Source organism: Acanthaster planci, linkage group LG12 (assembly GCF_054643075.1).
Source record: "Acanthaster planci isolate LZ-2023a linkage group LG12, COTS_SCS, whole genome shotgun sequence".
In the NCBI taxonomy this organism is placed as follows: domain Eukaryota; kingdom Metazoa; phylum Echinodermata; class Asteroidea; order Valvatida; family Acanthasteridae; genus Acanthaster; species Acanthaster planci.
Genome location: NC_141788.1, coordinates 13,351,863 through 13,366,218, shown reverse-complemented (window position 1 = coordinate 13,366,218; position 14,356 = coordinate 13,351,863). Strand labels below are relative to the sequence as shown.

Genomic DNA, 14,356 nt, shown 5'->3' with positions numbered 1-14,356 from the left:
GGTATTAGTAGGGGAAATGTTGCTGGCTAGGAAGGAACCAATGTTAATGAAGAATTTGTTGGAAGTATTGCCTACAAGAGGCGGACTGGAAATGGGATCGTCACCATCCATGAATTTGCTAGGAAGATCATTATTCTTCCGTTTGATATCCGCCAGATATCCTTGAGATTATGTTATGTAAGATCAAGTTTATCCGCGAAGCATCTTTTTTTGGCAAGACGGATGGTGGGAGTGAGCATATTGCAATACTTTTTATATCGCTGTTCATTTGCTGAAGTCGGGTTATGAAGGAAACGCCTGTGCAGCCGTTTTTTGTAGAGACAAGGGTTAACAATAGACTGAAGAATCCAGGGTTTAGAATTCCTGGGAGTCCGAACCGTTTTCAGGGTAAGGGGAAAGTGATGATTTTGGGCCATTTTCCAATACTCGACTTCAGCTCCCTCTCGGGCTTCAACTGTTTGTTTACGACCTGACTTTGAAGTTGTGAGCGCATGCAGTAACAAATCTGATAGTGCTACAGAACATCAGGTAAGATGCAAAAGAGCCAGACCTTACAGTACTTCAATTTAATTCAAACGCTTCGGGCCCACAATCGGAGATTGGTTTCGGGACGAAGCCTAAGACGGAGACGAAGTTGAGTATTGGAAAAGGGCCATAGCTAGATGAAAATCTTGAAAGAAAGGTGTCGTATGCAGAGTCTGCGTCCTTAGCCTGATAAACGTTAGTCCAATCAATACCAGCAAGATCTTGCTTAAATGAACTAATAGCGTCCAAGTTAATATTTCCAGAAAGAAATGTTTTTTTGTAGAGCATTCAAAGTTCTGAAGGCAGGAAGTTGTGAATTAAAAGAGGAGACAGTGATCAGAAATGTCGGAATTGTCTATAGTTGTCCACGGTTAAATCTGACGTTCAGTCATCGTTATAGTAGAAACGAGATGTGTTGAATAGGATGCATTGGTCACATAAACGTTTTATAACGTATCTCACAGGTTTCATCGTTTGTTACTTGAATTCTTTTGAAACAGTTATCATCGCTTTTCTTTTCCAACTTCCTTTTTCTTAGCGAGGATCGCTTAGTCTTCCTGAGATTGCCTTTGTTGTGTTTCCATAGTATTTGCATTATGGGTTCTGCAGCTCCCATCCAAAAATTGGATTACATACTGAATCGTCCCCTGTAAGACTCGAACTCCATAAATGCTCCCTCCAGCAGCGTAGTAGGATTTGGTTCATGAGGGTAGAGCTAATCCAGGAAGAAGCCAGAAAAAGCAGAAAAGGATTTCAATGAGAGGGGGAAGTGCTGTTAAGTTGACAAACCACTGCCGTTCAATATTCCTTCAAATTTCTTTACATTTACGCTATCGAGAGTAGATCGATGCCCCTTACAGTACCAAAGTGGCCATTTTCCGTCCTTCACTGCACCTGGCCATTCAAAAAAATATGACGAGGATCGTTGTTGCTGCCAGTGACTTCTTCAGCACATTTCCTGTGCAGCACATTATCGTGATTAATACCGAGACTTATATCACGTGCAGGGACATATATACGTAGCTCATGAGATTATCGAGCTTGGAAATTTCGAAAAAGACGCCGAAGCAACGGTGGGCAAGTAATGCAGCCGGCAGCATTCTGTGTTATCAACATCAGATGTCATAAAGCAACAACGGAAGGTAAGTATATTCGTATTTGCAGTGATTAAATTAAAAGATGCACTGGCCTTGGTATTAGCTCTGACTTTTGCTGTCAAATTGCACGCCTGAGAAATGTCTTTAGCTTCTTTTATGCATTAAAGAATTATGAAGTGTTGTACGTGGAATCACGAAAATAATCAATTTTTGCAACTCCACAGTTTGTAAAGTTCCCAAATGGTAAACTATGACGTCATGGAGAATCGTACTATAATGATGTCATGACTTCAGTTGACATACTTAAGAGACTACATTTCAATAAGTTATATTCAGCTTTAAAAACACATAACTTTGACGTCTCTTTAAAGGAGAAAATAACGGAAACCAAATCGACTATATTTCTCGGTGCGAGGTTTTTACTGCTGCAGAAATGTGCGCGTAGGTACAAGGAGGTACAAAAACCTCGGACGAAATGCCTATACGCACAGCGGATGTTCTCTCTCGAAAAATGGTCGTTCACCCCTCTTGAAATTCCCTAGCTATGTTTACACCCGAGGCGCGATGAAGTGCACGATATGATCTACCGCGTGTTGAATAGACAAGGGGACAGTACAGTCCCAAAATGATGGCATTTCAAAAAGATGAGGCGAAAATGAACGGAAGGGAGAGGAAAGAGACAGAGCATTTATGCATGTAGGAGCAAAACGTTTGAGAACTAAACGGAATGATTTTACTGATAGACAATAACAGTCTACGTCTACTTCTCGCCATAGGCATTGCAGTAAGATGCAAACGGCGCCTGAATCTGACAAAGCGATAGTGATCTTCAACGCAAGAGGAGTCCACTTAAATGAGCTCAGGTTCGTGTTGTGAAGTGCAATTGGGTAATCAGATACGTGGCCAGCTGGAGACAATTTTTGGAATTGTATGTAAAAATGTGGGTATATTTCGAATGATGAATTCTCTTTTCTTTACCCATGATCCCTTTCTACTAATAATTCTGTTGGAAATCTAATTTTGCAATCTATTTTAAAATAAAATGTATAATCTCAAGGATACCGAGTTTTCTGTAGGCATTGGTTTTCTGCGTGATATATATGTATAACATATATATATATATATGCATAACATAATTGCGAGTTACACGGTATTGAAAGTCCCATTATTAAGATGAATGATTATATATGGGAATAACATTAATATCAGTATTCAATTTTAAATGAATAAATAAATCAGAAACTGTTGTTCTACGACGTAGATTATTGAGTCACTTTAAAATGAAAATTCACTTAGTTCATTTGACACTGTGGAAAAATACTTCATGCCAAGACCTTGTCCGCCGTAAGGGATTAGAGATGGACCTTTCTTTGTAAGTACTTTTGAGCAACACAGGCTCTGAAGTATAATGTGATTAACAACCACATCTTGAGGGCCAGATAATACGAGAGGTAGTTAGTGGTATGTGCAACGTCAAGGGTGAATAAAGCCTTTGGTTGCCTTTCACTTTTCAACACTATAGAGAGAAGAACATTATAATGCATGGGCGCATTGGTGGCGAAGTACTTCGCCGCTGAATGTTTTACAATCAGACGAGAAGGGATGACGAACCCTCGGGTGGTCGCTTTCTGATCAAATATAACGTTGCTTCTTTGGGGGATAGGTTTTTGTATTTACACTCCTCTGCGACTTCGTTATGGGACTTTCAGACTACCTGAGTACTGGATCAGCCTTCTGAAAGCTGGTTGCTCTATCGAGTGACCGACCGTTCGTCATTCAGCCTAATATCCCGCACATTATTCCCAAGCAAAATGCACCCACCGACCGAAGGATCGAGATCGCTTTAAGCATAGGTTTTAAGTAATACTATCGATTGGCTTTGCTTTTTTTATTTATAGGTCACCCGCTAAAAACGGTACACAAGTAAACGAATGAGTGAAAGCCGCGGTAAAGTTACCTCAAAGAGAGGTGAATCCGGCGCTATGTTTGCCTTAAACTCATTGACCTGCTCTTACGGTAGCGTGCAGTCTGTTATAAATATATTTCCGTTTGCATTGCAAGTTTTAAAACTACAAACCTTGAACAGACATCTTCATGTTTCAATCAGTTTACTTTTCAATTTTTTCCTTTGCTATTTTAACAGACATTTAAAAGCATTTTTTTGTTTTTATGCTACAGCGAATTTTCATAAATTAGTCATGTGAAAAACTGAGGAACTTATCACACAGAGAAAACCTGAATTTTGTATCGATGAATGTTAATACAATGCTAGAAGATTTGCTGTCCCAAATTTCCTTTTCTTTGGGGATCAACTGTTGTGCAGGTACATTGCAATAAATCAAAGACCAATTAGGGTTCACAATTTTGTGCAAGAACATGAAGGGAACAGTGTCTTCCCTAAAGCACATCACAGCAAAAGTGTCCCCTATTGTTGAGAAAAGCATGGACAAAAAAACGCACTTAATCCCAAAAGAATGTCCGTTAATTCTCAAACATTGAAAAATATTATTCAAAAAAATGATGGACCGTTCAATCATTGGCTTTTTTAATGTGATAGCGCTTGCCAAGAAATGCTATTTGGACAATCTAAATAAATCTCGCACAAATGCTACTACTGGTGTTTACATGGGATTTTCTAAGTAAAGGCAAAAATCTGTTTCCATGCAGATCGTTTAGGGTTTTTATTTATTTATATATTCTTAAACGAGGCGCTGTCGGGCTCCATTTCTTTCTAATTTCATACAAATTACAAAACAGCAAAACAACGTACAACAATAACAAAACAGAGTGAGTACATCATCTAGGAAGGCAGATACTCTTTATTTCTTATTTTTCTTAATATTTTCTGTTTATTTTTTAAATTGAATAGGACTGCATTGTTAAGGGAACCAGGATCAAAAAGAATACACAAAGGAGTGTGCAGTCAAACAAAATTTTAAAAGCTTAACACAAAGTTTCTACAGAAAATCGAACAACCGAAATATGCAATCACTTACAACTCTGATCACCCCAAATAATCAAATTGATGCATATGACCCCTGTTTCCTAAAAACTGACATGTTTCCTGAAAGGCTTCACAGGGGAACAGTGAATGACGAAAAGGCTTTGACTTCATTGCAACCCATTTTCTGAGTCAGTGGAAATAGGTTAGAATTTGTTATCAATACTTACTGCGAAAGGAAACAGTTTCAAATCTCGACTCACAATCAGGTCCAAAATAATAATTTGATTTAACTGAATCGGGAAAATGTATCCCAGACTCATAACTGTAGTTAATTTTGAGCTGTGAAAGGAAAATGCGTATGTGTGAGTAGAATGCATCGGATAATAGTGGATAGATGAAGCTGTTAAGATCACACTTTTGATCGGACCACTGATCTATGTACAGGTTTACACAGTCAAACCAGTAGTGACCAAAATGACACTAGTCTCCAGGAAAACTGCAGGAATTAGGGTAGACGAAACACCAACCATGAAAATAAAATAAACGTACAAACAGGGAATTTAAATGGATGGCTCATCAGAAGGAAAATCCTAACGGCGACACGGGTGAAGTTCACCCAAGCGAGATTATCTACGACATTTTACACGGCCTGTAAGCGGAGGCGGTTTTTCATTAAATGTGCGACTCGCTGAATTCTTCCGCCATTATAAACGTATAAAGGATGACATCCACAGGGACCTAATGGCTTGACAAGGACATACGGTTGAGTGTTAGGTGCTTTCTCTTGCACTTCATACCTGAGAAAAGGGGGCAAACGGAAAGGGTGAATACGTTGCAAAGGGCAGACTATGGTTCCTTCTTTACAGGTGAATATTTCACGACCCATTAGATGTTTTAACAAACATCCGTATTTGGAATCAAGTATACTAAGTTGTGGAATATTCACTGAAAACAAATAGATAAAAGGTAAAAAATTTGCAAGTATAAAAATAGGTCTCCCCTGAAACCACCGATGTATGTCTCAAAGCACTGGAAATAATAGCAATTTCTGACTTCGTTTCAATCATTCGGCGACCCTCTCCATCTTTCCCGCCATTTATTCCTTGCTTGACATGACTCTTAGCAATCTTCCTTTGCTGACACATCATCCAAAATTATTCCCCCCACACTTTGCATAATATTTTTCGATTCCAGGCTATGTTCTCCAGGGGATCACCGTCAGCCACTTCCTCCATCTTGGCCTATCGTTCCACTTTCCCTATCATGTGCTCACCTTCAGTTATAGATCGTGCGTTTCCAACAAGCTCTGGAGAGGATTTCTACAACGCCTGGCAAGGCTAAGAAAATACTTATCAACGTTAACCTACATTTTTATGTAATCAAGTGAACTTCGTCATGCATTAGCATCGCTTGTGGCCATTCAGATTAACAGAACTGTGTGGTTGTTAGAACACAGTAGAGTTATCGGGCCCTGAACAACGAGCACTGCCATACTGCAGAGGATAGTGAAAAAAATAACACGACACAAGGATATGAGAAACAGAGAAATTAAGGAGACTATCCTGCAATACATCCGTTGAGCAGACGTAAAAATAAAAAAGCGCAGAATTTGCGATTTTCAGGGAAACTGAAATGAAAACAAAACGCGAATCACAGAAATCACTTAAAAGCAATTATTAGACAGAAAGACTGACAGCGAAACAAACGGAATGAAGATTTACTAAAGGGATGTCATATACCTCCGACAGTATCTAGCCTCCAACATTATCTATTAATACGCCAAATAACATCCTATAAAGTGACTCCGAACAAAACAGCTAGAATCTCACGTTCCAAAACCAACGATTTCAGTTCCTGATTATCCAGCTGCCGTGTGTGTGAGTCGACAATGGACTGAACTCGGTGCTAAGACCAGATTTCCAAAGGGAATTTACAGAAAGAAGGCGGGAAAAAAAGTGAACCAGCTCGTAGCTAGGGAACTTTGTGAAGTGACAGGAAACACGATACGGTGGCAACTCGACACATTACATGTTGTCAACCCTGAACATGTATAGTGGCTTTTGCATTAAGGCTGTTCTTTTTGGAGTTGGAGCTCATTTTAAATTCTCATGTTGCAGATCGTATTTAGAAATTTATGTACCATATCTGGTATCAACAAACACCTCCGAGGAGAAAAAATGAGATTTGAACCTTACGCCAAATACTGAAGTGTTGGATCTCCATGATTAATTCAGAAAATTACACTTCCTGTGGACGGCGGCACACAAATTGCTCTCAAGTAAGGTGGCGGATATACAAATCACTTTTATAGAGGCATTTTTCCTTTTTGAACTGATTCCCTTTGTTCAAAAGTAGCGTATAATTGAGACATCCTCAACTAATGAAATTCACCTTTCGTAAGCACTTTTGCTTTTCTAGACTTGTAAACCACAGTGATAATCAGCATTGTAGAACACTACTTGTAATCCTAATACACTAGTTTTTATTTTTGTTTCTAACAATTAATTCCCCTTTCCATTTCTACAAATCACGATATAGGCTATTTGGGGGGGGGCCGTTTGACAGTGTTTACTGCACAGAGCACCCGGTCAAATTGTCATCAAACTAAGCTTAGATTTTAAGCGTCGCAGACAGAAAAATAGTATGCATAAAACCGCTGACGCCAGCCCTATATCGTCAAGGATTCGCAATAAAATTTTCAGGAAAGAGAGATGACGACGATAGAAGACAAGGTCTGTCGTGATTGGGCGGGATTATTAACATTAGTGCCTTAAACCCAACCCAGATATTACCACGTCTTTTTATGCAATAAAGCTTCCTTTTCATAAATGCAAAGGGTGACATTTAGATATTATTGTCACCTTGGAGCTATTCCAGGCAATAAAGAACATGGAGTCTTTCTACTTTCTGTATGACTTTAAAGCAACGTTGAAATCCACACAAACCACGGACTTGAGGTAGACACGATATATGTGATGTTACAGATGGGACATTTCTTCCTTTATAATTCGCCTGCTGTTTTTGATTTAATTCTTTCTTTAGACATTTGTGGTACTGTAAGTCTAACCTGTTCTGCAGCAGACCCCATGTATTGTGCTTTGTACCCAGTATTCTTTTGTCAAGATGTTGCCCAGTGGGCTGACCGGTTATGTAATGGCTCTTTTATTATTAGCTGGGTGCACAATTATTTAAGAAGTGGGTTGTACCATGCTTGGGTGCACTCATCACACCACAGCCACCCGTTCAGCCAGGGGCTCTGTTCTTTTTTTCACTTGATGGGTGTCGCCAACCTTCATCACTCCGGCCAATGTCCAATTGGCCCTACAGCTATACACTGCCTGCAGATACAGCAAGTCACCGCTGTACTCTTCTCCTTCAAGGTGACGGCTTGCCACATGCATTGCATGTAGAGACAGCGAGTCTCCGCTGTTCTCTCTCTCCTTCAAGTTGATGGCCCAAACCAACCGGTTTTGCGGCTCTTCCTAGATGGCCTAGGACCAGACTGGTTCTGAGGCTCTACCTAGATGGCCTGGGACCAGACCGGTTCCGAGGCTCACCCCAGATGACCTGGATCAGACCAACCCGGTGCACCAGCCAGTGCTTCAGCCAGCTGTGCCTGAGTTGCCCCTCCGCAACAGAATACCGATAGTCAACTTGACAGCATGCACCCAATCAAGTCCTCGACATCAACCTATAAGTAATTATTTAATTGTATAAACAAATAGAAACCTAGATTTAAACTGCTTTATTATTTTTAGTATGTAAACTGAATAAATTTCTGTAAATATAGTTGCTGGTTTCCTACTCTATGCTGTCATGTTCGTCTCTGTCGTGCCCTACTTCGTTTTGGTTCTTTTTGATTTAGTCGCACGTAACAGAATTGGGGGCTGGTCCGGGAAATGAACTGAAAAAAAATTCAGCGAACTGCCAAGCCATTAAAATTACTTTAATTTCACTTGACAAAGTCTAGAGAACTATTCTTCATAGTTTAACCAGCAACTATTAACATGGCACAGAAATTTTCCATTCAAAACTTTGTTGCCAATTTTGAAGGGAGTCCCTCGGAGGACAAAGTGACTTGTCTGAAAAGATCCGATTAGTGCAGACCTGATTGACCGAGGTCTTCCCTAAGTCGAAGACCGTACCGCTCACGTACGGCCTGAAGGACCAATCACTGCATTTTAAAAGCCGGATAATTTTCGATGATGGTTGTGACTTCTGATTTAACTTCACCGTGTGATGAAACCGATCTCTAGTGTTCATTGTTTCCGCTAGACATAGAATGGCTGGGAGGCTTCTTGTTATGCGATCAGTAAATGTCAGTCAGTATAAATAATGAGCCAACGTTGAATGCTAATTTACAATGATTGTACATGAAATTCAACTAATATCGAAATCACGGGTATATCACAAGGCATCACCAAAATTTATGAAAAATCATTTCATCCGTTCAAAGTTCCATCATAGGCCTACCTGCTATTGTTCCGCAACATTATTACGACGAATGGTATGCTATGATCTATAAGGAAGGATCTCAGGGCCTTTCTGATGGGCGAGGCTACTATTTACGGCTTTCTTCACACTTTTGCAAGAAGATAAAAGTTAAATAATCTTCAAATATCGCATGCACGGGCTTGAGTGTTCTTATTGTCAAGATAAACATAACTTTAAGGTCCCTTTGTCTCCTGAAACTCTGTAGTTTTGCTTTCGAAATGTTAACTTCCTCCCTCTAGCTTTTATTTCCCAAACATACAGGTTTCCTGCTGGAATCGTTGATTTCAATCCTTGCTCCATTTTTAATGAAATTACTTCGATGTGTAACCCTTTGAGTTAACGATTTTGGAAAAAAAAATAAATGAATACAACATTTGCTTCATGAATACATTTTTATTCAAAGATTAAATGCTGTACCCTTTTTCGTCTTGCATCGGTTTGTCACTTTCCATTATTAATGCATGGTGCGCCATGAGTACTTAGCTAAAACATGACAGTACTTGACAGGAAGCTTCTAAACGTGGCAATTCCCAGTCAGTCCGTCAGACAAGATAATATCTTGAAACAAAATCGGTCATTTCATGCACATTTAAATTCGACTGATCAAATTATGAGATGGGAACTAGGTAAAGAATAACAAAGCCACATTTGGTCACTGCTTCCAGTATGTCCATCCGATGTTTAAACAAGGCAAAGCTAAGTTCTTCATTCGAAAGATAACTATATTGATTTTTATATGAGTTTTACATCGGCATTTTGACGGTCAAGGAATTCGTACGACGTACACTCTTGTACCTTTTCTGCTTTGAGGTCATGTCAACCAGACCGATCTGTTTCAGAACTAAACATTTTAAACTTATGAAACGTTATTACCATACCTTCCATTATTCATTGAGAGCTTTGCGATTTGAAACCTTGTTTGTTCCCTCGAATAACGGGGCTTCTAGATCGTCATAATGTAGATTGGGACCCTAAACAAGCAGACCGACAGAAGAAGTGTAACTCCTTATCAAATCCCGCTGTGCCCCGCAAGTAAATTGTATCATTTGCATTTAATATTAAACGGTATTTTCCTGTCGTCGAGAAGGACGAAGAACGAGCACATTATATCTGGTCTGCTTTACTCGGACATAGGTTTTTTTAACAATACCTTATATCATTGACCGTATTTTGGGTCACAGAAACTGTAAAATCACACGTTGGTTGAATATTCCTATCTCTTGTTCGAAACTTAAATTGACTGAATAATAAATAAACAAATGAACCATTTTGTACATGACACCTGTATCGAGCTGGAAGTGAATTTAGCAACCTAAAAATAGATTTTCGCGTGTCCGCAGTTTCACTGCAAGAGAATCAGTCTTGCCTCCAGTGACTTCTTTCATTCACGCCTAAATAAGATGCGTAAAGGACATTACTCGTGGCATATTCATTTACAATTTAGCAAATAAATGTTAGAACCTGGCTTTCAAACATGCAGTAATAATAGTGGTACGTTTCGAGCACATTTTTGCTTTAATGCAATGGTAAAATTGATTGGTATTCAAGAACAATTGCCAACCAGTCTAAACCAATTTTATTAAGCTTACATTTTTCCATGTGGACATTTTATAAATGTGGACGAAAGCAACTTCTTTCGCATTTTATTGTGAAGGGAGGGTAAAAATACAGTAAAGGCAGATTGAGTGAATTTACTTAACTGTAGGTTAATTCAAATAATGAATTAAGCAGTTTTCTATTTTGGCACTGGAGCTTTATAAAAGACACATCGTGCAGTTGGATCGCAGTGCCTTAAGTGAAACCTTCCGTAAAACCTCCTTAAGTTAAAGAAATTGCTCCTGAAAGTGTTTTAGAAATGTCTTTACCTTGTTGGAGAAAGCAAAAGCCCGGTTGCTCAGACCAATTACCGGAACTCCAAGAAAACCCCCAGCAACGGACAGACTGAACTGGGTTGGCTCATCTGCATGTACCACTACGGCCGACACGTCGGTACCGGCAAGTTGACAGCAGATCTCCCGGTAAACGTCCATCGGGTTTGGGTGAGAAGACAACACCACAGGGCCAAGGTGTAAAGCCATTCCGGGCTCTGTAGAGTTAACCTCGTGGATAGCTGTCAGGACTTGTTCGTGGAACAGAGAAAAATTGGTGACGTCGTCTGACACCACAGCCACGCGGACGCTTTGCAACTTAGAGGACAAAACATCTCGGGTGTTAAAAAGGAAGATGACGGCAGGAAGACAGTTGAAGAGGAGTTTGTATGCAAGGCAATACTGAAACGACACCATTTTGCCTCGTAGGGAGGAGGTATCCTAGTCTTACTCACAGTTAAGTCTATCACAGTCTTACAGCCATACGAACAAAAAGACTAGTGTTTTCGCCAAAGACGGCCGTCTCCGCGAGTACGTCTGTCTACTGCGATCTTTGGCGTCGGGGTTATAAGGTTCCTTGTTCAATGACTTGCGGTGTCTCCAGGCCAATTTCACGGTAAGAAATAAAAATAAGCCCAGTACTGCAGGCTATGGGCCGAATTGAAGCAGGCTTGGCAAATTACTACCAGTCTATCAATTCGGGGTAAGGTTTCATAAGCTATTGGCTGAGCAACAGGCGCACAGTTGAAAATCTTCTCCCTCTGTCCTTTCTCCCAGTTCGTTTTTCGATCTCAGAGGATGGAATTACTCTTTTCCCTCTATCGGGGTTGTCTAGACTCTCAAGTCAACGCCAATGGGTCAGGCCGGGTGTATTGATGACCGGAAGGGGCTGTTTTAGATTCTTGTCAGCGTTCTTGTTCCTTGTGCTGTGGGACTGTCTGACGGCATCCCACTTCAGCAAAATGCCAAGCTCACAGCCAACGAGAACACTCCATACGGAGGGCCAAATGTACAAAGCAGATAAGGAAGGGGACAGGCAATTTTCACTTGGCAAGAGCTAATTCCGGACGTCTACGCCACACTCATTCACACGAGTTTGTGTGGGATCAGAACATCGAGCGACAGCTATCCATCTCACCTTTATCATTCGAGAGATGTCGCCGATTTATTTCCGATACAACTCCTCCGGACATTGTCGTTGCATCACTGACGGGAAAACGAGGACTGGTCCACAAAGATCCGTCATCACGAGCCAGTGCGGGGTTTATCTCTCTTTGCAGACCGTGCCGATCGAGGTCTTGGCGTGTGACCAATCAGACTCACTGCGTCGCACGTTATTTCGATCCGCGTGCACTAAAGAAAGCGCACGGGGTTGGAGTGCTGACGTAGCGTTACCACTCGCCGCCCGTGTTGTCTGAGGGAGAGAGCGCCAACTCAACTCCCTAAAAATTCAATAACACGTCCATGGAAGGGCACACCCGTGCAGGTCCCCCGCCTGTCACAGAGAGCGCGGCAAAGCATCGCACATCCTCTCGCTATCTTTCCTCTTCGCGACTAGATCTTTCACAAATCCACGTATGATTAGACCACTTCTTTTAATGGACAAAACCTGCCTGGTACCCTGTAACATACAGCTTGTTGATATGCAAGGACTATCGGCAGCCAGTGTGAACATATCGATACAGCGTCAATTTCTGCACAGGTACTTTAGAGTATTGCTTACGTGCTGTTGTTTAATGTTACATATCCGTTGTACCCCTTAGAAACCGTAACAACATGGATCTGAAAATGCAGTATGTCAGTAGATCCGCATTTCCGCATAAATGTCATTGCCTATGGGCTTACTTTGAAAAAGAATGATTCACAGAGTGTTAGTAAAGGTCTGTACCATTCAAAGTACATCGATTTCTTTTGTCGATCAGGCTAACACGTGATAATCAATGCATGAAGTTAATATAGTCTGTACTTGAGTAAGTTACACGAATCATTTATTGCATCAATTGTCACTCATCTCATTTTAATATTCTTTTGAATGAATAACGTATTTCACATTTTCATTCCAGTGCATAGAATAATTCATAAAATAAGGACTGAAATTCAACGATGAATATAATCGCACACAGTACCTTCAGCTGTCACTTTTTCTCAACTCTTGTTTTCGTTATATCCTTTTTGATACTGGCCATGATTCCACAAAGGCACCTGAATGAACACACGATTGCAGACTGCAATTCGTGCTCGGGTTTTTTTTTTTTTGCACCAATCTCGAGGTGCTAGGCCGACGTGCCAAATGACAGCTTGCTACTGTCACCTGCTGGCCACGTTTGCCGCTCTTCATGTCAGCGCTTCACAGAATATGCTCTCACTTTATGGCAATCCACTTACACTAAATCCTCTTGAAACGAGAAAACTCGACTTACAAACGCCGAGTCGGGGAAGCAGAAGCAGAGGTAATAGGCACTGAGATTGAGATTTTTTCATTCCCCAAAATATAGCCGTCGACCGAATACTTTGGTGTGCAGCCTTGAAGTCACGTACTAGGTTCCAAGAGACTTGTGTATACCGTTTGTCTATCGGCCTAGCCTCAGTCACAGCCGTTCAACCAGCATATTCACTCAATCAAACTATACTCATGCCTGATTGTTACAATGACAACAGAACGGTGCATGTGAAACACCGTTTCACCACTTGACTGGTGACCTGTTTGTAGGGAGTATGGGTTATCGTGAGGGCGCACAGGTAGGTTTGGGGGGCAATTTACATGACAAACCTCCCCCTTTTTGTTCCAATTTCGCAAGCTGAAGTGGCAAGTGGAAAGCACATGTAAGTATTGAGGGGTGTGCATGCTCCTTACCATTGGATTAATTTCGCATATCCGTGGCTTTGATCCATGACATTAGTCTTGACATGACGTTGCCCCATGCGTGGCTTTCATGCACTGTATATGAAAAGAACGCCCTCTTCGTTCACATAGACTATGATCGATATTCAGAGAGAGATTTGTACCTTTCCTTTTTGTAGTTGAATGTCGTCCATACGATTCTACATAGATCCTCGAGAAACACATAAAGGAGCAAGTAAACAAGGGAAAATTCGCAGTTGCTGAAGTCAAAGTGTTGAAACCATGACGGATATTCAAAGTTAATAATTCGTACACTAACTCTCAGGTTCCCCGGCATGTTTGACCTCGTGGAGATTCCTTCTTCCCGGCACAAACTCGGGTAGCTAATTGTATACATTGATGTAGGCCTACCTATAAAGCAATGTGCTGTTGCGTCCCTCGAAAGAGCACGCGAATGCAAAACTAGGAATAGTCGATTTCGAAGAGTAATGCGAGCAACGATCTTGGGAAGGGGTTGGGCCTGAGAGACAAGCTGTCAGTATGTTAATACTTTGAGAGGAGCCCAGTGAACGAAATCACGCTTATG

At 40.9% G+C, this 14,356-nt stretch overlaps 1 protein-coding gene across 1 annotated transcript in view; it reads right to left on the bottom strand.

Annotated features, from left to right (window-relative positions):
• The window catches only part of LOC110987209 (glutamate receptor ionotropic, NMDA 3B-like), a 59,625-nt gene extending 47,114 nt beyond the window's left edge, over positions 1 to 12,511 (bottom strand). Inside the window, exon 1 of the mRNA XM_022249739.2 lies at positions 10,926 to 12,511. Within this exon, the coding sequence (XP_022105431.2) occupies positions 10,926 to 11,345 (420 nt within the window). The 5' untranslated portion in view covers positions 11,346 to 12,511. The remainder of the gene's footprint in view (positions 1 to 10,925) is intronic.
• Between the last annotated feature and the right edge of the window lie 1,845 nt (positions 12,512 to 14,356).